Consider the following 24884-nt stretch of genomic DNA (forward strand, 5'->3'; position numbering starts at 1 on the left):
AGACAGCTTCAAAAGAAGACAACATGTATAAAGCCCATTTGAGTAGCAGATACTGCCTCCTAAATGCAAAAGAGTGTAGGAGCCCAATCTAGTCTGCAACAAAATGTATGTGCCACAGCCTTGTCCACTCGTCCTGTTGCAGGTCAGCAGGAGGGCACATATGTCGTCTGCAGTAATATGACAGAGAGCTTCTTTTGCTCCGGAAAGACTTGAGTAAGTGGCCAGACAGGACCACTGAAGTTAAGCTTGGCTGTAGAGGATAAATGAGTCGAACATCTGCAACTCTGAAAGAGCCGAAAACAAACAGTGAGGCAGCCATCTCCGTTGCTCACTGACTTACACAGCAGACAACGAAGTATTAATCACTGTATGTAGGATAGGGAGCACAAACAGGCCTCATCAAAATCTGCATCGATGCCTAGATCTACAAGTTGTTTCCTGAAGATGATACACTGAAACTTGTTTGTGGACATCGCTCATAAATCTCCTGATCAGCGACTAGGTTTATTTTGTCTGATTGCTCAACGTAGGTATGTAAGTCAGAAAGAAATGTTATGAGATTTAGAGTGACTGTGAAAGAGGGGCATTTTAATACATCTTGGTGGACTCTGTTTTTTGACAATTCTTGCAGGTGCGTTTTCTCTTGGGTGCCAAAATCACATGGTGAATATTGTTTAATAATGTGTTTTTTTTGTTATAATTTAGATTTTCCAGTACATACCCATATACAGTTGTGATGCTAGGGTTTACTGCTACTACAGAAGCACCACAGACAGCTACAAAATCATATTTTAATGCTTCAAGTAATTACCCATTCAATAACAATCGATAGAAATAGTCACTAACTTATTTGTTGCCCCACTTCCATGATTTAGGTAACATGCAGTCGTATCCTAGACTGATCAGAGCACAGAATTACTCAAGTCTGTTTGTCGTTGCAGTAGATAAGAACATAGTGGCCTTTGAGCGAACAGTAGGGTGAGTGGTAGCAACATATTTATTCATTCATTCTTCGAAGTACAATAAGTCTTTAAGCCACGTTTCATACTTGAACAATTTTGAACTCAATCAGTGCATTGCCAAATAATATCAGAGATACAAAATAACAAACGTTTTTGGGGTGCAGCTTCTGCATGTCCCAAAAGAGCCATAGTGACTGTTGCGGCAAGAATACTCTTGATCACTTCCCCTATCATTTCAGCACTTTGTGCCAAAATTCTAGAACCACTGGACACAACCACACCATGTGTAAAAACCCAGCATTATCTGCTCTACATTTTTTACATTCAACAATTCCCCTGGGAAGAATTTCACCATGCATTCTAGTGTAAAATATAGATGTGCTCAAAGATACATTGTATTAATTTGTGCTTGTTATTAAATGGCTCTTATTTAATTTGAGCACAGCCATACCTCCTGAAAGCGTCAGACGACTGTCCTAATTCATTCTCTCTTGACCGCCTAGCTATATATTCTTGTTTCACTTCACAATTCACCATTTCGATTTACATGAAGGTGATGGTCTTTACCATATCACCTTGCAGAACCATGTTGAGTAAGGCCAGTTCTACAGATGACTGAGGGACATCGGGATGTGTCGATTTAGCTGCCATTTGCAGTCTTTAGTAGAGCATAATTGCCAATGGGACTACCTTCCCTAGTCCTATACTCCTGGAAACCCATTAACGCACCATTCGGAAAAAGATCACTTACCACTGTGAAGCTCTTGTCCCTTAATGTATTTCCAGTAGCTTTACAAACTATGGTCAACAGAGGGGAATATGGTATTTCATCTCCTGCTGTTTCCCACCAGGCCATTCTGGTTGTCCCAACCACATCTACATCCTCCCTGTGAAAAGTAGGTTTCATGCAAATTAACAATGCTAGCAAGTTGGGTTCAGCCCCCCTACATTTGACCCTCACATGCATAATTGAAGGCTGCTTACCAAACCGGTATTTGAAATTGTGCCTGTGCTACTAAGTAATATAAAACTAGATTGCCTACTGTTAACTCACTTTTTGTCATCAGTTGTGTAAGCACTTCCCAACGAACACATGTTTAACGACCCATATTAATCTCAGTAGTACTCGCTTAGGTTGTCTGAAAAATTCAGCAGTAGTGCGGATTGGGATATTTTTGTGACGAGAAATAAAAATTTCAGCATCAAACCATCTTATTCAACAATATCCTCCCTAACAACAATGTAAGACGAACTAGCCAAGGCTGAACTTTTGTTTCAAATGTTCCAATGGTCTTCCAAAATTCCCTTTGCATAACTCAGTCGTATCTCTAGTCACATACGTCCATAAATATTTCACTCTGTTTCCTGTCCATTTGATATTCTCCTTCAAATGTATATGAGCTGTCTCTATGTGGAAATATAATTTATTTATTCCAGTTAATCAACAATTTGGTTTAACTGCAAAGTATGAGTGTATCTACAATAATTGGAGTCATATTGATTTCTGGGTTTTGAGTATATAGTATTATATCCTTGGCATATAAAGATACAAACAAGTATCTTCCCTATACATAGATACCACTATGATGGTGAGCCTCACACTGTCGGTTTAATAGCTAAAGCAAATAGCAGGAGTGATAACAGACATCCTTGGCATTTGCCCCTATGACATCTGCACAGAGATCATTAATCCTCACATGAGCCACAGGTCCTGTATCAAGTCTAAAAGAACAAGACTTGCCAAGCCACATGTATTGCATTACCTCCTTTATAAATGGGCTGTCCCATTCATTAAAAACTTTTTTCCAGCCTCTAGAAGGACGGTTGCAGTAGAAGGATTTTTTTCCCCACCGAGTGTAAAACAACCATCAAAGTGCGTATGTTAAAAACTGTTGACCATTGGGATATATGTCCTGATTGCTCAGGAAGCACCAGAAGCTGCTTTGAAGGCTGCAGCCCTCGACCCCAGTATCTTGGCCAGAATCTTTTTTTCACAATTTGAAAGCGAAAGTGGTCTATGTGAGGATCATTGATGGCAGTCATGCCCCAATTTAGGAAGACCAGTTATCAGCACTTAATCATTGAAGCGGGCAATCTACCCATACCCTTCCAGCAAAAAGGTTTTAAAATATCAGAATATTCTTTGCCTCCTGGTGCCTTGCCAATGGCTTAACCAGCAATTGATGCTTTGAGTTCTTCAGCTATAAGAGCGGAGTTGAGAAGCTCATGCATCTAACCTATCACTCGAGCAAGACCGATATTATCCAGATACTCAGTAATTTGTCCAGCAGTGAAATTAGTCCAAGCAGAGTACAACTTCTCATAGTATTGCTTAAATATTGACAGAATATCCAGAGAGGACTTCACAGTAGTAACTGCATCAGTAGTGATACATGAGATCTGAAATTGATTATTTCAGGCTCTCATAATCCTTGACAACGTCCTGCCTGGACAACCCCCCCTTCCCGAATGTTCTAGCCCAGACTGCTTGCCAAGATAGAACACATCCCGATGTGCAGCCTCCTTAAAAGTGTTCAGGGTGTTCTGTGTTTTGTTCATTACATGTCTAGCTTTAGCTGTCTCATAAGACATTTCAGTTCGCTATAGCTCCCTTTCCAGTGTTTCTAGTGGTGTAGACAATAATCTAAGGGTATCTGCTTATTTAGAAATGCATATCCCACGTATGTACACAGTGAATGCTTCCCACAGTGCTTCTGCCTCATCACAAACCCTTTGTTAAAAACAAAAATGTTCTAGAATGCTTGATTTAATGCCAGATTGAAATTTTCCAGCAATTTTGTTTCTATCAACCTCCAGTATTTAACCTTTTGAGAGTGGGTTACATCATTAACTGCAGCACAATAGGCAAATGATCTAACTGTGCTGGTCGGAAAATAGTTACCTCTCCTTTCGTCATGCCTGTCAAGTATTATTATATGTATTCAGACACTGCAGGTTTCATTACTTTCCATACAGCTATCAGATTGTAATTCATCTTAGAACCAGTGGTAATCTGCTGAGATTCAGGAAGGACATGAATACTTATCTGTTTGCATAGCCAGGGCAGCCATACTTGTCCTCTGTTCAACTACCTTAATTTCCTTTTTAGCGCTGGGAAGCCCATTATCAGGTAGCTAGGCGCTTCACAAGAAACTGTAATAATAGGATTGTATAGCTAGACTACCTTTAGTAGGCGGACTGCACATACCGGTGTTGCTGTGGCATTAACACTAAATTGAAGTCCCCACCCCACAAAATTGTAATATCAGAAATCTACAACGTTTAAGCATAACTTCAAAAATTTTGGGGCATCAACAGTCGGACCTTAAACATTTATCAGTCTAAGTGGAACTGAATTAACTCGTCCCATCACTATCACAACCCTTCCCTGTTGGCCCTCTGCCCACTCTTGCAATATAAAATGAACCAACTTGTGTATAAGAAGCTCCACTCCTCTGGAATATGTGAAATACGATCAGAAATAACGTTCTTGTCCCCATGCAGAGTCAAAGGTGGTTTGTCAGAGAAACGTCTCCTAAAGAAAAGTAATATACATTTTATGACAATCAAGATAGGGTAAATCATGGCGGGCCTTACAGGGATTGTTAATACCACATATATGCCAACTGATTACTTTTAATGTATTGTGAATCATGTAGTGTATTCAGTATGTGTTTATAGCTGCTGGCATGTCTGTTCAGTGCCAACCTGGTGTGAAAGCAAAAAAGGGTCCCCACAAACTCAAAACTCCACCCCCACCTACGACAACCCTCATCGTCATTGAATAACCAACCCCTAGAACAAAAAAAGCAAAATTAACTAAGTGATCTACATCTTCATGGTGGTTGTGCTCTTTGCTGGGGTGTGCCTTAAAATGGACCAGGCTGGATAATATCACCCATTATTGTTATGAAAACTTACCCAGAACAGCTCATTTAACATAAGAAAAAATAAACTTTCCAATAGCTGACGCCTAGGTAGGCGAACATTGAATAAGGATAAACAACCAACATCTAATCTTAGCAGTATCCGGTTACCTGATATTATTAACTCTCCCACATCAAAAGTATCATATTTATGAATTAAGTTATAGTCTTATTCTGATTTTTTTCTTTTTGGGTGCATTAAAGAACCTGATTGCAAGACACAGTGGCATTCAAACATGAGTCATTGTCACTCACATCAGTTGTGCCATTTTTCCTACTATTTTGAGTAGAGCTCGGGTTGCCATGTACATATTTAAATCTTTCTGTAGAATTCAGGGACTTCGCTATATATGCAAGTTCTATCTCCAGCTTAGTAAAGAAATGTGCTTTTCCATTACAGTCAGTTCTCCACTTAGCCGGGTACATAATTAAATATTTGTCAGACTTCAACCTCATTTTTTTTCTTGACTTCCAAAAAATGACCTTTTGGCTTCTCTTGAACCACTAATGTTGCAGTCCGGATAAAAAGCAATGGGTGAGCCATTGTGCTGAAGGTATGGGTTAGCTTAGGGATCCATGTGCCTTTTGAACAATAAACACAGAGGCAAATGTGTGTCATCCAAAAGGGGATTAGCAGTTGTGCAACAACCTTTCCCATATTACTTGCGCTTTCCAATTCTACTACTCCTAAGATATGCACATTATTGCAACGTGGATGCCCTTCCAGATCTGCATTCTTCAGTTTCATCAGTTCAGTTCCATGATGCAGTATGTCCAAAGTTTCACCTGTGAAATCTTCCATTAACAATGTGGTTGACTGCCTGCTTTTCTCTTTCTATGTACGCTGTGTGCTCATTTTTGATATACATATATGAGGCAGCTGTGGATTGTATCTGGTTTCCTTTTCTTAAGTCATTTCATGTAGGAAACTAGAAAAGGCTTGTGAGAACTGTCATGTCCGGCAAGCTCCATGGCAACTGACTTGTTCAGTGTAGAACCAAAATCTACAAGTTCAAAGTGGGCCATGTTAACTCCTGGAATTTATTAGTTAGTTGAGATATGAACTTGTAGGGCCTGATTTAGAGTTTGGCAGACAGGTTACTCCGTCATTCCGTCTGCCATATTACGATGTCCATAGGATATAATAAAATCGTAATGCGGCGGACGGGCTATCCGTCACATTTGTGATGGAGTAACCCCAGCTGCCAAAATTCGAAATCATGCCCTAAGTACCCTGTAGTTAGTGGTGGGGAGGCTATTTCTACCAACAGCTTAGATACTTGAATACACAAGTTTTGAACAAGAAGGTTTAGCTCTCTTGGTAAGCAGAAGGGAGTCAGTGCTGCACAATTTTGCCTCTATCTCTTGGATTAGTCATGGTGTACTCGCATTCTTATAACTTTTGTGGCATCTCTCATGTAGTTGGTAGAAACTGGTGGGGCTTCTTGGACTCAGACTGTAGCAGTATGCATGTCCAGCTTACTCCCTATGGATCATTTTGTATTAGTGTTTGTCCTTTGGGATTTTCATGAGAAATTTGTTTAAAATTGAGCCTATAGTGATTTTTGTTGCATCTGTAATGAAAATGTGGAACCTGGCATGTTCCTTTATCCCTTTACTCTGTCACTGGCCAGCTTTCTTACAATTTTAAGATTTTCCAAGCGCATTCTTACCTTGTTCCCTTTTCATATGTACTAATCAAATGTAAACTGAAGAAGCTGTAATAACTGCAAGACCACAAACAAACAGTTTGTGTTTTACACCTGTCTTTTGGAGTGTACGAGGAATGTGATTTATATATTTTCATTTGAAAATATTGATATTTTTGTTAAAATCTATGCATTTATAGTATTCAGCAGCTTGGAGGTATATTTCTGACATCAGGAGCGCTTTCTTATCAGACAGTAATTATAGTGGGTGGCACTATGATCCATATGTCGTTCATCCAAAGCTGTCAGTGGACCATTGTGAGCAGGAAAGGGCCTAATTCTGCATACACAATCCTCAACACTGATTTCATTATCATTGTTCCCATTATTTTTACTGAGGTTTGTATCTCTAAATTTGTATTTTCTGTGTTACTGATTCGGTAAGCTCAGTCACTCTTAATGTTGGTTTGTGTTTGCCATGTTCTTGCACTGCTGGGTCTAGACTGTGAGCATTGATTTGGGATCCTGTCAAGCCTCCATGCATACAGTTTTCTTTGAAAGGTGTTGTGGCAGAGCTTGATCAATGAGAGAGAGAGTTATCTACAAAAGCTTTGCAAGTAGGGCCCTCTGCTCCCCTTTTACTGTGACCAGCACCAGCATATTGACTTTTCATGAACTGATAACTAACTTTTTGAGTCCTTGTGTTCTTGTTGGTTTTCCTTCAAAATAATATGATTTCATCTAGTGATCAGACACTGATCTCTGCTTTAGCCCCTTTGTTCATTGGGTTGGGATCTCTGATTTCATTGAGCTTTTCTTTCTTAATAGTGAATTATATGGGTTTTGTTTTTTTCTTGAGTATGATGGACTCCATGTTGACCAAAGAACAGATTGGAGGCTCTGGAGGTGGGTTTTGGTTTGTTTTGTTAAGCGTAGCACAAGCATGTCTGTGACTTAGGGCCAGATGTAGCAAAATACGATTTTGTGACTTGCAAATTGCGAGTCTGAGCGACTCGCAATTTGCAAGTTGCAAAATCGGATGCAGAATGGTGTTTCAGACACCTTCTGCGACTCGCTATGGGGTCGCAAAGACCCACCTCATCATAATTCATGAGGTGGGTCGCATTTTGCAACCCATAGCGAGTCCCTGCACTCACAGGGATGGTGGCCTGCTTTAGTCAGCAGACCTCCATGTCTGTGACTGCTTTTTAAATAAAGCAGTATTTTTTTTCATTTTGCAGCCCGTTTTCCTTAAAGGAAAACGAGTTGCAAAATGAAAAAAATACCGAAACCATTTGGTTTCATTTTTTTCAGAGTAGGCAGTGGTCCATAGGACCACTGCCTGCTCTGAAAAAATATTTTTGTCGACATTCACAAAGGGGAAGGGGTCCCATGGGGACCCATTCCCTTTTGCGAATGAGTTACCACCAGTGTGACCCTGGTGGTAACTGCGAGTTGGTTTGCGACCGCATTCGCGGTCACAAAGCAACTCTGAATTGCAATGCGAGTCGCAAATAGGAAGGAAACACCCCTTCCTATTTGCGAGTTGCATTCCCAAATTGCGAGTCGGTACCGACTCGCAATTTGGGAATGAGCATCGCGGGAGGCCGTTTGCATGGCGCAAACTGCGTTTTTTGCAGTTTGCGACATGCAAACGGCTTGCTACATCTGGCCCTTAGTGTGGTGTGTGGAGAGAAAGAAGTGCACTAAGCCAAAACTCTAACCTGTGGCACGTTCTGCTTTATTTTGATGCATTTTATATAGAACTTATAATGCCAATTCATGCTTATTACAGCTGGCTTATTTTAATTGTTGATATGCCAAATGAAGACTTGCTAATTTGGACATCTGACCATCCAGAAAATTTAAGGCTGGCTTTTGTGCTGAACATGGTGTCATTAAGGAACCTCACACAAATTATGTGATCATGGGTGGGGCTCCACAAACGGGATCCTGGGATAAGGTTGTCCTGAAGTTGCCTCTTAAAGGATGTTTAGGATTGAAACTAGCAGTCTTCTGGGTTAGGTCTTGGCCTACCACAGATCATGAAGCTTCAGAACATTGCAGGCAGATGGGAGTGCAGATAGGTATTTCAGATCTCCGAAAGACGTGCAGCCTAGTGAAAACATTCAGGCACTACTTCAATTTAGGAGTTAAATATTGTACTTTTCTATATGTCATTTGGAATTGGATGACTGTGTCTTGAGGTTGCTACATTGGAATAAATAGAATTATCCACATGCTTGTAAATAATATGAACTTGAGTTATTGCTCGGGCAGAAGAAATAAACAATTGTGTATTCATGCCTGTGTCATTGGGTAAGTTCATTTTGTTAAACTACAGAAAAGGTAACTGAGTGTCCATGTCCCGATGTTTCTGTTTTGGTATAAATTGTCCACGTTGTGAGCTATTAGTTCTGCTTGCATTGTTATTTTAGGAGGGCTAATTAACTTCTTCCTGGAAAAGAAATAGTGGTGACAAGGCCCATACTCACCTTCTAAACATTTCAGTTGCAGAATAGTTTGGAAAAGTCCGAAAAGAAGAAGAAGAAGAAGAAAAAGAAGCACAAGAAACACAAACAGCACAGCTGTAGCAGCTCTAGCAGTGAAGATGAGCGGGAACATGGAAAGTGAGAAATATTGCAAAAATGTATCTTCACACTTGTGACAATGTAACACTGCAAAATGCATTGTTCTAGGTCCTTTCAAGGGGAATTCGATAAAACATACAACACATTACATGAACCATATTTTGTTACAGCCGGCAGTTTTCCTTGTCATCTCTTTCGATTGGTTCTATACAGGTGTCTGAAATTAAATGAAAGGAAATGTAGCATAATTTGAGGTGTATTGGTATTGTGAATGTTCGAGGTGGCCCTTTCACTGACTGCGTCTTTGAAAAGTTAGATGTACTTTGGAACATTTGCTATGTCCTGGGAGCTGTCTGTTTGGAATATATAATTTACTTTGATCAGTTAGACTGAGATGCATGTGTGCAAGAAGCATTGAAACTTGAACTTGATATGTGATTTCGAAGGTAGCTTGTTGAATTAATTTGTATTAGTAGAATGTACTACAGTTTCACCTGTGACTAATGAACGTATTGCATAGTTATGAAAAAAATAATTATTTTAGACATACTATTGGTTGAAAAGAAGAGGGTCTGCGTATAGATGTACAGTCTTTCTAAAATTTTTAACCTGGGTACTGTATGTGGTGGATCCTACTGGTGTTGTAGAGCCACAAATATACTTGTGCACTCCAGTTGGATAACAAAGTTACTTCCATTTGGTCTCTGTCTATCCAGTGGTAGCAAAATTGAGCAGTCAAGACCAAAAAAGAGTGAAAATAAATTAAGAAATCAATATCCCCAACTGGAACACGTCCCACACTCGTCCCAACATTAGTTGAGGGTGTAAAAGGTAATTCCTCTAATCATGTTGTCCACTAGTAAGGCATTTCTTATTTACTGGACAGTCACTGGAAGAGGATTTGTTCGAGGTCCCAGATATACCGGGGTGACTGACTGTTAGCTTCCCGAAGGTCATTGTGGCGGTGGCTTCTCATGTGGTATCCGCTTGTGTCCTCCTTATTTTAGGATTGTGAAATCGCTTATGATGTTAATTGCTAGATTGTTCATTATCCCATACCAGCCTTGCATGGTACTCTATCTACCACAGTGGTTCCCAACCTTCTGACTTCTGTGGACCCCCGCGTTATCATTACTGGAGCCCGAGGACCCCCACTAAATCATTATTGGAATCCGAGGACCCCCCACTGAGTCAATACTGGAAACCAGGGACCCCGGCCTAAACATTGTTGTTGATGATTTGAACCGCAATACAATACACGGAAAATACAGAAACAAGAATTCCATCAAATACATACACAAATACCATCACATTATATTTAATTTGCAACCAAATTAAAAACAAAATGTAATGGGACGGTTGGAGCTTTTCTAAATTCAATTGAAGTTATACATTGTCTATACTATACTCTGTTTGATGTGACTGCACTGCTCCCAAGAATCAATCTGAGGATGCTAATTTAATTTTTAGACTCCAATTTCAAGTTCCTTGATATTTATAGTACATTAACATTTCCAATGGTACATTTAGCCACTTTATTGATATACACTTAATCAGTTGAAATGAGCCAAATTTCTAAGCAGTGGTGGACCCCCTGAGCATGTTTTGTTGACCCCCAGGGGTCCCCGGACCACGTGTTGGGAACCTCTGATCTACCATATTATGACAGACGATTGCTTTCGGAATTCTGACTCAGTCCAAGCTTGCATTGCTTTGCATAATAAGTATTTCTAGAAGCACACAGTTTTAAACAATTAAATTAAAAAGCAATGTTGCTTATTATCTTCCTACATTTTACTACCCGTCTTATAAAGAAATGATTTAGGACCAACCTGAAGGCTGGCTGAAATTACATTACACAGGTCCGTGCTTTTATTAAAAATAAACCCTACAGTTGGGGGGGGGGAGGGATTTAGAAGCGCATGCACATTTACATAACATGTAAAATATTATGATTTATGTCCAACCTCTGAGAGCGGATGCATTTTGCTGTACAAATTGACTGCCCAAAGAAACACTCATTTAAATAAAAAGCAGTTGATTATGCTTAGGGAGCAAAAGGGCAGACTAGTCTGAGCTCACACATGTTTAAAGTATTAAAAGATTTTGTTAAAATCACATATCTGATCTGGAAAGTCTGCTCTTGTGAACTACTAAAACACAAATGAGGAGGTATTTGAGTGAGGAAGCAGCACAGGAGGGAGAGTGCAAGAAAACATTTCACTGGTAAGACATATTGAAAGATAAATTCAAATGTGGTTCCTGAATGCAAGCAGTGGAAAGATGCAAGTCATCCAATCAAAGGGATTATAATTAAGCTGTGCTCCAGGGGAGGGTCAAATACAAGAAGAGGAAAGGAATCTGTTTAATAAGGAGTAAGCAAATGAGTGTCAAGAAAGCAAACCAATGGGAAGCAGTGGTTAGCTCTAAGCCCACTGTAAGTTTTTTAGTATGGTCCACAAGAGGTCCTTTAATGCTGCCTGTAGGCAAGACCTAAGGAGGATATCTGAAAAATACATCACAAAAATCTGCCCTTCTTTTTTCCACTTCCACTTGAATGAGCACAGTAAACATGGCCTCAGCCTAGCCAGGAACAAATATGATCTGTTGGAAAAATCACAAACAAGAAACTTTGAACTATTCAGCAATCTCTGATAGCCAACCTGCAAGAGACACCAATGGATTAGAAGGAACAAGAGGACGATCTCTGTGTGATATAGTTGATTTTTATGGGCCCTTTGTGCCTTCTTAAACCACCCATTGTTACTGTAGGGAATTTCTGATGAGTGAACAGTCCCCTTACTGATTTGCACCCAATGCGTGGGCATCTTCCCCTTACTGACTTCACCACCATTGTTGAAGCTCTGTATTAAGCAAAACGTATGCTTTTTTTTGTAAGTAATAGCCCTGATGCACTATTGCAACTAGTCAGTTTAGCAGTCTTTCACCACGTCCCCCCTCTCTTTTCATATGCCATGTTCCATATAACAAACTGAAGAGTGCAACACTCAACATACCCATCCCTATATTTCACCTGCTTGCTGAAAGTCAATGACTCTTTCCATGTTTTTTAGGCAGCTCCTGAAACCCACAGTTTATATGCATTTTCAAACTATGTTTAATCAGGAAAAGGGACAGCTAAAGTGATCAAAGCTGGAGGAATGAATAATGAGGGTTTTTACTGCATCAAAGAGACATGATTAGTGATAGCCTTCTGCGCTAGTTGTCTTTGCTCTGGCTTTGTGTGCCATATTCCCCTTCCTAAATCAGGAGTAAGCGTGTTGCTTCTATGTTGTAAATTTTGTGTCATTTGTGTGGAACTACATAATGGGTACACTTGACGTACCTGTCCTATTCTTAATGGATACATCGCTACTGATTTCATTCTCTTACAAAGGTCTGATTTAGCTGAATATTAATAAATGATAACTGGATTATAGGTACAGCTGAAACTCCCAACAAAGTTTCCCACGAGTACCAAATATAGAGGAACTATATTCTGAAAATTCCTGGTCGCTGCCAAGATTTTCATTTGGCGTTAGCCACACATATGACCGAGGATGCTACAAGCATTCTAACCGGAAATTGAAATTTATAGTCCTAGACTAACAGTGACTTTAAGCACAGATATCTGAGTATGTTTAGGCCTAGAAAAGCAATTATGGGTTCAGGGGACTGACCTCCGTCAATTGAATGCTACCCAAAGATGAAAAGCCTGAGTGTCCTTCGACTCGATTTGAGCAGTTATGGACTCAAACGGAGCACTAGTTAGGTAGAAAAGAGAGTAGGCTCATCACACTTGCCCTCCTACGGTGTTTCACTACAGCTTCTGCTGTGTGTGTGTTTTTTTTTTGTTTTGTTTTAAATGCCATCTGGGGTACGAGTTCACAACAGGCATTGGACAACTCATCTCCTCTGTGTGCTCTCCAAGCATGCTTAATCGGCTGGGCCTTTGTAGGTCAGGGATTTGTGCTTTCGCTCTCTGGGTAGTTCGACTTACTCTTCTTTTGTCAGGGCTGAAAGACGAGGTCTTATTGTCTGCCTTTTTGGAGGACAGCAGCAAACTGCACCCTGTTCTTTAATAGGATCTCTGTACAGGTACTGACAGAACAGTCTCCTCAGGGCAAAAGACTAAGGGCCTCATTACGAGTTTGGGGGTCTTCAGACCACCACACTCGCGGGGCGGTCAGGACCACCGTTGTTGCAGCGGTCCGACCGCCACTTTCAAACCCGAACTACCAGCACCGCCAGAATCCATAATTCCAGAAGCTAGCGGTGTTGGAGATCGTAAGCCGCCAGGGCAGCGCTGCATGCAGCTCTGCAGATTACGACCTTTCTCTGCACCAGCCTTTTCATGGTAGTAGCACTGCTATGAAAGGGGTGGCGGAGAATAGGAACAGTGGGCCCATGCACTTGGCATGGGCAGTGCAGAGGCCCCCCCTGCCCAGCAGCGTCGCAATGTTCACTGTCTGCTTGTGCACTCTGTGGGCTACACCATTGCTGCCAGCTTGATTACGAGCCGGAGACTGTTTCCTGATAGGTTGGCAAGTGGAAACCGAGGTTTCCGCCCGCCGGCCTAGCGGGAAATAACTCTGACGGGGTGGTAGCCACGAAGGAGGCAGCCCCCCTGTCGGGAGTTTGGCGGACAGGCTTTCCCATCCACCAAACTCTTAATTAGGCCCTAAATGTGATTGGTCTGATTGGGACATTATGTATACTGTGTTGGGGGCAAATAATAGGAAGCTTCATTCAAAAAACTAAAGACCACTCTAAATGGTAATGCTTGGCTTTCCATCCCTTTCCTGCTTCACACAGAGGCACACCTAATTTCAACCAGTTGGTGGAACTTTTAGACTGGGGTCATACAGCTTTCTGTCAGCTTCCTGTGGTTAGGGTGGGTTCCGCAAAAAACAAGGAGAGTAAAGGTGGGTGTAAGGTACAGTGAAGGAACCCTTATTTGGTAGAGAGCAGATACTTTTTCTGGGTAGGGAGCCAGTGTTCAAAGTCCTTTGAAGATCATCATGCAGAGGGGTGAAGGGAGTCCTCAGAATACACTGTATCCTCCATATGGCTCTGTACACATGCATAGGGAAGGGACCAGTCATAGGAGACTGAGCACATTTTAAATAGGGGTGGGGCGGTACTGGTAGACGTCTTCCCCAACAACAGTGCAGATGAAAGAGCATGTCCTCTTAAATTAACATTCAGCTACTGAGAGCAAGACACCATATAGCTTGGTACTAAGGGCTTTAATATGAGTGGGAATACTCTCTGGTAACTCCCTCTCAAGAGTAATGATTAGGCTCTTTTAAATGTTGTCACTGAATATGAAGGGACTCCAGTTGGCTTGCAGGTTATTTCAGCCATGGTTGAAGGTGGTATTTGTTTCCCTACTATTGAGCAGTCCATTAATGCTAACACCAGCTCCTGTTTTTGCCTGAATCCAACAAAAGCTTACCAGTGGGTAAAAATGTTGTTTGATATAATTGGGAAAGCCCATTATGGCAGAGCTGGATTCAAAGAGGGATAGTGCTGTAGTGCAACTGTCAATAAGATATTTCAATAGAGCCATCAGATTGTTCGGTCATTTCTCCTGCCCGTCTCCACTTACAGTAATATTCAGGAACACTTGGCTTTCACTGTTTTGATAATGGAGCATTTATGGCCTGAAAAAATGACCTCCAAGACCTTTCATTACATAGATTACAGTGCATTCAGGTTACGTTTGAGATACTAACCCTAGAGCAAAGAAAGGGAGTCTGACATAGTTGTGTACTAAGTACATTTCATACAGAGGGTTAAAAGCATGGTACGTAATAGTTCTGTAAAATATTAAAAGAAAAAACAAAAATGTGAAATTAACTTGCATGAAGGCTTGGGAGAAGTGTCTACACAGAGATTTCGAAACTCTTGGGCTTATATTTGATGTAGAAAGGTAAGATCCTCTATGCACTTAGGTAAGGAAGCATGCATATAAAGCATGTAATAGATGATACTTTGACCAGACAGGGTAGCAGGCAACCAGAGATTCTTCACAACTTTATTGCAAGGTTTGCCTGAAAAAGAGAGATGAGGCTTCACATACGGTGAAGTTGTCCAGTGTTGGCCTTATACTAAAAGGGACTGCTATCCTCAACAAAAAGGTGTGACTGAACTCAGGGTGTCTTATGACCCTTTGATACGCTTTGTCAGTGATGTAACCAAAACAAAATTTGCTTTCTCAGGTCATATGTGTACACTGATTGCATATCGACAAGTTGCTAAAAGATCAACAATTGTTCAGTGATATAACAATCATGGCCCACCTTCTATTGAATTATGGTGGAATACCATTAGGAATTTGTCTATAATGGAGAAAATATCAGCTAGTTCTAAAAGAACACCCAAAATTTGATGCAATTTGGGAGTCACCGATAGAACTAGCTGGGATCCGCACATCTTCCAAGATGGCCTTACTAAAATGTTTGCATTATGCGTGAAAATGAATACAGTCCTCATAAGAATATTACTAATTATGCTTAGCTTAGTTCTATATGGGGTTTCCAATTACTTCTTAAGAAATTCTGATATTATTGTGTTCTAAGTGCTCTAAGGCCTCAAACACATTTTGTTGAACTATGTATCAAGTTTTCAATAAAGAGTAATGTAGAGACTAAATACAATTTAGCACAAAAATACACGGAGGGAAGAGAGTTGAACAAACCCATAATGAAGAGATTGCAGCGTATGATATAAATCAGGGGCCAGTAAGAGGAAGGGTGTCTGTCTGATCTGACAGTTAGGGAACAGATGCATGTTGGAAGGAATCAGTCTTTGGATTCTGGATGAGCCAACAGCAATTAAAGATTAATGTGAAGATGAGTCTTGTCTTGTTATAATAGTGGTTATGATTATATTCTTACAGTAACTTTTGCTATTCCCAGTTTCTGAAAGTGATGAATTCTAAAAAGTGGAATTGATGCCTACTGATTGCAACCATTTGTTAATCGTGAGAAGTGTTCAAATGAAAATGACAGTGCCAAGATGTGTGGCAAAAATGCTAGATTTAGGGTTAAGTTTCAGTATTTTGTGCTGATGAATATATTACTGTGGGACATGGTTTTGGAATGAATGCTTTGCAAAAGCAGCCACGGATCTTCATTTATTTCTTATAGAGTGCAGAAAAAAACTGAGAGCTCATCTTCATCCCTGGTTCGTACGAAGATCGCTGGATACGGTTTACAAGTACGTATGTATATGCGTGATATTTGTATAGCAGAAATCTAGCAGAAAGGTTGTTGAATGTTGTAAAGGGTCTGCATAGTGTCTGATTATTTTTGTGCCCCGCCCCAGTTAGTCTTATTGCTTTTTTTCAGTCAGTCCGTTTATCCTTCAAAGATAAATTGTATTCCTTTTAGCTAACAGTATCTCCTTTCAGTTACCTGTAAGAAAGGAAATCTTGCAGTTTCTAAAGGCTGGAAAAAAATAGTCTCAGCAGGGCCTGAGCCCTTTGGACTCTGCAGGTAGCGCCCCACTCAATAAAACCTACTGTAAATTGATTTTTCTTAACATCTGGGTAACACTACTCCTTCACACACATTGAAAAATCCTGTAGTATGCGCAGAGTTATTACTATTGTTTTTTATATTCCTAGCAAAGTTAATTGCTCTGATTTATACCTAGTTCTGGGACACCATTCCAGATGCTTCTTGCAAAGTGCTTTATGTGTAGCTTGGCCTTTATGAGGCAAGTTGAGTGAGGTATATTGTTTGTTTAATATGGTATGCAATGTAAGGGAAAGTGTTAGAATAAACATTGCCACCTGGAAAACTTTACTTGCTGTGGCAAAACATATTTTATCAGGTCGAGCTGTTTTAGGATCTACTCGCCCCTTCTGGCGAGTTGATGGACAAAGAACAGGTTTTCTGTTCAGTCAGAAAGTGAAGGAGCAGTAAAAACGCCTCTATATCTTGTTCTTATCTTGTTTGTGTTCAGAGACAGAGGTCAAAAGTCAGTTTGTATTCTTACAGTTGATTTTCCTTCTGACTGCAGAGTTCCAGGATTTTGTAGGTTGAACTCTCTGACCTGCTGTACAAAGAGTGTGAAATGAAAGGCTGTAGGGATTCAGGTTGGGCTAACACACAACATTTAAATAACTAAGTAAACTGTACAAACATTTCAAAATATATTTAATTAGTTGTGAAACCCCATTTTTAGGTTTCGCCTGCACAGCTCTTGTGCTGTGGCAAAATCTATTGTATTAAAAAAATATATCTTACAAGGGTCTCAGAGCCCATCCATTACTTACCATCGGCTGGCTCCCACGTCACTATACTTATCATTGGCTGGCTCCCACGTGGGTCTCATTTCCTTGCTCCTGATTGGTCAGCGCTACTCCAGGCCTCAGCTTCCTCCTCCTTGGCTTGGAGTCTTCGTCCATGGACCATGCTGTGGTGCTTCGACCAAGTACTTTTTCGGGTGGCCATTGTCCTTCCGCTGACCTTATTGTTCCCCAAGGTACTTTTTTTAACTTAAAAATATGCACTCCCTGTGAATGCATGTGTCTGTAGTCCGTCCGCCGAAGTCCGCTGTCTATGCTTTTCCCGACTTTCTTCTGCCACCCCTCTGTTTGCCCAAGCCTCCCAGCTCCACCCCTGTCGTATTGCTTCCCTGTCCGCCCTACTCCCCCTTTCCACCGTACACCACCCACCATGCACTCTCTGGCCCTCCAGTCTGCCAAACATGCATTTTAACCCACTCTCCACCTTGTTCTCCTTGTTGTTGTAAGCGTGCCATGGACAGACTCTTTGGAAAATCAAGTTATTTGTTAAAAAGTGTTTGTACTGCTACCTGTGCCTGTTTACTGAAGGCTCCCTGTGTTTCAGCCAGCTTGGCCTTTTTAAACTGCTGTTTTTTTATTTTATTTTTACCCGTGACTGTTTGAAATGTCCCTCCTCAGTGGATAATCCGAGTGTGTTTAGGAGACTGCTTAATCTGTTTCTGTGTTTTAAATTGTGTTTAGAAAGTGTCTGCATCACTTGTTTTTGCCTTGGAAAAAGCCAAATATCTGAGTGCGCGACAAGCAGTATTTCAGTGTTTTTCAATCTCTCCCTTACCTGAAAAGTAGATTCTGCTAGCTTGGAAGTGTGGATTCAGCCTGTCTGTATCCAAGGAGATTCTGAATAGAGCAGCAGCTCTCTCTTCACTTCTACAGGGGCTTGGGCTTTAGTTAACTTGGCCCTTCTATTAGTTTCTATTGGTTGTTGCATATGTTGTTGTGATTGGTTGCTGGGATTAGTATTCCTATTGGTTTAAGGATTAGGGTTGGTGGTGTGATTGGTTCTTGGGTTGGGATTCCTATTGGATCATGGTTTTAGGGTTGGTGTTGTGATTGGTACTAGGATTGGGATTCCTATAGGTTTGTGGTTTTAGGGTTAGTGTTGTGATTGGTTGTCAGGACTAGAGGTATGATTGGTGAGTAGGGCTGGGTCTTCCATTGGTTGTGGGGTTTGGGGTTATAAATCTGATTGGTTAGGGTTAAGGCTAGGTTTCTATTGGCCAATAGAGCTATTTTAAGCCTAGGGCATAGGGTGTCTCAGCTAAGGGCGGAGAGGACAAGGGCAGTTGCTTGTGTGGGCTTGGTCAGGACTAGTCGGACCAGAAATGCTGTCCATTTACCAGAAATGACCTTATTCCCTCCACATCCTCCAACATCCAAACACAATATCACCAAAGATACCCAACTCGTGCACCACAAACAAACCTCATACAGATTGCAAATCTCATCAACCAACACAAAACCCCACATACCACACCTGTACACATATCCACCATAGCTACAACATGAAGACACCTTCATTGTCACACCAAACACTACTCTGTCCATTCCCACTAATACAACCTGCCAATACCCACACAACACAAACCCACATTATACTTTACTTTCAGCCATCCAGATACACACTCCCTGTTCATACAAACCAGCAGCACTATCCTCTATTTGCTCCTGCCAGACCCCCTTTTATCATGACAATACCTAAATCCAGCCTTCCAACACACCATCTACTAACACCCTCCCCCTCTCTTCACCAATTACACACAACCATACAATCCTTACACTGCGCTCCACCACACATATTACCTCTTCAGTGATCAAAACTAACACACACACCTAACCCACATCCATCCCCTCTTGCACACCTCATACACTCTTCTCCAAAACACATCAACACCCCCTGTAATATTCTAATACCACTCTCCAGCACAAACTCACATACAAAACCTTCATAGATAACCAGTACATCAAGATCCCCTCTCAAGTCCACAAAAATAAAAAAAGACCACACACATCCGCACATAAAAATGACGCAAACTTTCTGCCACACCCACTCCCACCCTCATGACTACACAAAGAATACAAATCCTGCCCAATCTTTACTCCTACATTCTCACTCTTCAAAACATCTACCACAACAAACCCAACACAGCAACATTCATTCTCCAGCCTCGGATCCATTGCACAATTTAGAGCCTTAAATTATGATCCACATGCTCCTCCCCCACCCCTAACCCATACTTCTTCCACACCAAACAAACAAAATAAACAACATGCCACTCTTAACACCTTCGCATCCCTTTGTCTATTACACAATAAGGCTACTCTACCAAAAAACACTACACTCATGTCACTCTCAGCCACCACCAACACACACAGACCCAACAAAATGCATCCTAAGCATGCTGGAAGAGGAACACTATATTGAAAAACAGGACTATTGTGACCCTCACTCAGTTACCACAACTAACAACACACCTGCTACAAGCTCAAAATATACTGCTCACCCTTCTCCAAAACAAGATAACACCACTACAAACACACATTTTCTAAACTGCCTGCTCATAAATGCTCGATCACTCTGAAAAAACAAGCACCACATCTACGACCTACTCACGGACACACAACCTGACTTACTATGCGTAACGGAATCATGGTTGGGAGATGACATGACCCCAGTGTTGCATGAAGCTGTTCCTCCGGGCTGTCAAACCATCACACAAAACGGTATAGGCAAGAGAGGAGGTGGACTAGCTATCATTACATTCAAACAAGCAGTAAAACAGACATTTCCATACAAGGTTGTGAGGCCCTCCTCACCAGATGCAACCCTACACTAACTTCTTCCTGTAACTTTCTCCTCCTTTAGAGACCTCAACTTAACAATTCAGCATTCCCAGACACTTTTCTAGGTACAGTCTCAAACGTTATAATATTATACTCAAACCTGTGTTTTCTTGGGGACCTAAACATTTTTTTTGACAAACCCAATATGCCCCATCCAAAAGCTATCACTGGCCTGATCACATTGAACCTACATCAGATTGTACACAATCCCACACACATCACTGGACACATCCTAGATGTCATTTTTGTGAAGCCTGAAGTAGTTACCATTCAAAGCATCACGCCAATCACCTGGTCAGGCCACCATTTGATAACTTTCCAAAATAAAACACCGCAAATCAACACACCCCATAGCAACTTACATACATGCATCTATCGACCATGGAGCAAACTCAATTTTGAAGACTTAGAAACACAACTAACAGCCAACACCGATCTACACACAATTAATTCTGTTCCAAGACTTTAGGAGTGGCTTCAGGAAGCTTTCAATATCCCAATACCACTCAGAAAAACTAAACAGGACAAGAGAATAGCTACCCCTTGGAGAAACAAATAACTTAAAATGATAAAGCAACAAATCAGAAGGTTACAACAGACCTGGCTCAAAACAAACAACAATCAAGACAAACTTCAGCTACACAAGCTTAACAGAATATACAAATCATCAATCAAAAAAACTAAAAAGGGTACTACTCAGACAGAATTCTAAATGCTAAATCTGAAACTAAAGAATTGTATAAAATTCTCAATGAATTTTGAAAACCTAAATGCCGGGGAAGGAAGTCATCCCACTACTCAAGATTTCACAAACAAACTGACAACTCATTACACAACCAAGGCAGACACATTGGACTCCTATTTAAAACAAAAGAAAACCATCAGCACCAACCCCTTTCCTAAAATCCCCTCCAAGAGTAAACCAACCGAGCCTCTGCATTCCTTCAAACCAATATCACGGTGAATTTATGGATTTGGTCAAAGCAAGCAAGCCTTCCGGTTGCCCCTCGGACCCTTGTCCACCACACATCTTCAAGAACATTCTTTTATCTACTTCTCCTGCCACACCTGTAAGAAGAATCATCAATAACTCTTCAACTACAGGTACTTTTCCTGAAGAGCTGAAAAAGGCACATATATGTCCGTTATTAAAGAAAACAAACCTAGACACAGGACCCCAAAATCTACAGACCAATCACAAATAGACCTTTTCTGGACAATCTGATAGAAAGTGCAGCATTCACCCAGATGTCACAGTTCATTGAAGACAATTCCATTCTTTCAGACTACCAAACTGGATTCCATCCAGGAAGAATCACTGAATCGGCGCTCATAGCAATCTGGGATGATCTTAAAAACACAATTGACAGCGATGGAGTTGCTGCACTACTTCTCTTGGACTTCTCAGCTGCCTTTGATACTTTTGACCATGACACCCTAATTCAAAGACTCCATGGATCCGGCATAAAAGGGACTGCTCTCAACTGGATTACATTCTACCTGCAAAACGGAACTAATATTCTCTATTCTCCCCCCTTCTCATCCAAACCCTACCTCACAAAAGCAGGGGTCCCCCATGGATCTATCATCTCACCTTTGCTTTTCAACATCTACATGATGTCATTGCCAGAACTGATCAATGATTTTCAACTCGCATGCTAAAACTATGCAGATGACACACAGATACTTACTTAAATTGGAATGCCCCAATGTGAGAAGGTAGCCTCTTTCTAGCCTTGTTACCCCCACTTTTGGCCTGTTTGTGAGTGTATGTCAGGGTGTTTGTCACTGTTTTCACTGTCTCACTGGGATCCTGATAGCCAGGCCTCAGTGCTCATAGTGAAAACACTATGGTTTCAGTATGTTTGTTATGTGTCACTGGGATCCTGCTGGTCAGGACCCCAGTGCTCATAGGTTTGTGGCCTATATGTATGTGTCACTGGGACCCTGTCACACAGGGCCCCAGTGCTCATAGGTGTGCATGTATATGTTCCCTGTGTGGTGCCTAACTGTCTCACTGAGGCTCTGCTAACCAGAACCTCAGTGGTTATGCTCTCTCATTACTTTCAAATTGTCACTAACAGGCTAGTGACCATTTTTACCAATTTACATTGGCTTACTGGAACACCCTTATAATTCCCTAGTATATGGTACTGAGGTACCCAGGGTATTGGGGTTCCAGGAGATCCCTATGGGCTGCAGCATTTCTTTTGCCACCCATAGGGAGCTCTGACAATTCTTACACAGGCCTGCCACTGCAGCCTGAGTGAAATAACGTCCACGTTATTTCACAGCCATTTTACACTGCACTTAAGTAACTTATAAGTCACCTATATGTCTAACCTTTACCTGGTAAAGGTTAGGTGCAAAGTTACTTAGTGTGAGGGCACCCTGGCACTAGCCAAGGTGCCCCCACATTGTTCAGAGCCAATTCCCTGAACTTTGTGAGTGCGGGGACACCATTACACGCGTGCACTACATATAGGTCACTACCTATATGTAGCTTCACCATGGTAACTCCGAATATGGCCATGTAACATGTCTATGATCATGGAATTGCCCCCTCTATGCCATCCTGGCATTGTTGGTACAATTCCATGATCCCAGTGGTCTGTAGCACAGACCCTGGTACTGCCAAACTGCCCTTCCTGGGGTTTCACTGCAGCTGCTGCTGCTGCCAACCCCTGACAGGCATCTGCCCTCCTGGGGTCCAGCCAGGCCTGGCCCAGGATGGCAGAACAAAGAACTTCCTCTGAGAGAGGGTGTGACACCCTCTCCCTTTGGAAAATGGTGTGAAGGCAGGGGAGGAGTAGCCTCCCCCAGCCTCTGGAAATGCTTTGTTGGGCACAGATGTGCCCAATTCTGCATAAGCCAGTCTACACCGGTTCAGGGACCCCTTAGCCCCTGCTCTGGCGCGAAACTGGACAAAGGAAAGGGGAGTGACCACTCCCCTGACCTGCACCTCCCCTGGGAGGTGTCCAGAGCTCCTCCAGTGTGCTCCAGACCTCTGCCATCTTGGAAACAGAGGTGCTGCTGGCACACTGGACTGCTCTGAGTGGTCAGTGCCACCAGGTGACGTCAGAGACTCCTGCTGATAGGCTCCTTCAGGTGTTAGTAGCCTTTCCTCTCTCCTAGGTAGCCAAACCCTCTTTTCTGGCTATTTAGGGTCTCTGTCTCTGGGGAAACTTTAGATAACGAATGCATGAGCTCAGCCGAGTTCCTCTGCATCTCCCTCTTCACCTTCTGATAAGGAATCGACCGCTGACCGCGCTGGAAGCCTGCAAACCTGCAACATAGTAGCAAAGACGACTACTGCAACTCTGTAACGCTGATCCTGCCGCCTTCTCGACTGTTTTCCTGCTTGTGCATGCTGTGGGGGTAGTCTGCCTCCTCTCTGCACCAGAAGCTCCGAAGAAATCTCCCGTGGGTCGACGGAATCTTCCCCCTGCAACCGCAGGCACCAAAAAGCTGCATTACCGGTCCCTTGGGTCTCCTCTCAGCACGACGAGCGAGGTCCCTCGAATCCAGCGACACCGTCCAAGTGACCCCCACAGTCCAGTGACTCTTCAGCCCAAGTTTGGTGGAGGTAAGTCCTTGCCTCACCTCGCTGGGCTGCATTGCTGGGAACCGCGACTTTGCAAGCTACTCCGGCCCCTGTGCACTTCCGGCGGAAATCCTTCGTGCACAGCCAAGCCTGGGTCCACGGCACTCTAACCTGCATTGCACAACTTTCTAAGTTGGTCTCCGGCGACGTGGGACTCCTTTGTGCAACTTCGGCGAGCACCGTTTCACGCATCCTCGTAGTGCCTGTTTCTGGCACTTCTCCGGGTGCTACCTGCTTCAGTGAGGGCTCTTTGTCTTGCTCGACGTCCCCTCTCTCTGCAGGTCCAATTTGCGACCTCCTGGTCCTGGGCCCCAGCAGCGTCCAAAAACGCCAAACGCACGATTTGCGTGTAGCAAGGCTTGTTGGCGTCCATCCGGCGGGAAAACACATCTGCACGACTCTCCAAGGCGTGGGGGATCCATCCTCCAAAAGGGAAGTCTCTAGCCCTTGTCGTTCCTGCAGTATTCACAGTTCTTCAGCCTAGTAAGAGCTTCTTTGCACCAACCGCTGGCATTTCTTGGGCATCTGCCCATCTCCGAGCTGCTTGTGACTTTTGGACTTGGTCCCCTTGTTCCACAGGTACCCTCAGTCAGGAATCCATCGTTGTTGCATTGCTGATTTGTGTTTTCCTTGCATTTTCCCTCTAACACGACTATTTTGTCCTTAGGGGAACTTTAGTGCACTTTGCACTCACTTTTCAGGGTCTTGGGGAGGGTTACTTTTCTAACTCTCACTATTTTCTAATAGTCCCAGCGACCCTCTACAAGGTCACATAGGTTTGGGGTCCATTCGTGGTTCGCATTCCACTTTTGGAGTATATGGTTTGTGTTGCCCCTATCCCTATGTTTCCCCATTGCATCCTATTGTAACTATACATTGTTTGCACTGTTTTCTAAGACTATACTGCATATTTTTGCTATTGTGTATATATATCTTGTGTATATTTCCTATCCTCTCACTGAGGGTACACTCTAAGATACTTTGGCATATT

At 42.2% G+C, this 24884-nt stretch overlaps 1 protein-coding gene across 1 annotated transcript in view; it reads left to right on the forward strand.

Annotated features, from left to right (window-relative positions):
• CWC25 (CWC25 spliceosome associated protein homolog) overlaps window positions 1–24884 on the forward strand; it is an 86842-nt gene that overhangs the window by 17459 nt on the left and 44499 nt on the right. Inside the window, exons 5-6 of the mRNA XM_069237478.1 lie at window positions 9049–9167; window positions 16283–16352. Of these exons, the coding sequence (XP_069093579.1) occupies window positions 9049–9167; window positions 16283–16352 (189 nt within the window). The remainder of the gene's footprint in view (window positions 1–9048; window positions 9168–16282; window positions 16353–24884) is intronic.

This window comes from Pleurodeles waltl, chromosome 6, assembly GCF_031143425.1.
Source record: "Pleurodeles waltl isolate 20211129_DDA chromosome 6, aPleWal1.hap1.20221129, whole genome shotgun sequence".
NCBI classification, from domain to species: Eukaryota; Metazoa; Chordata; class Amphibia; order Caudata; family Salamandridae; genus Pleurodeles; species Pleurodeles waltl.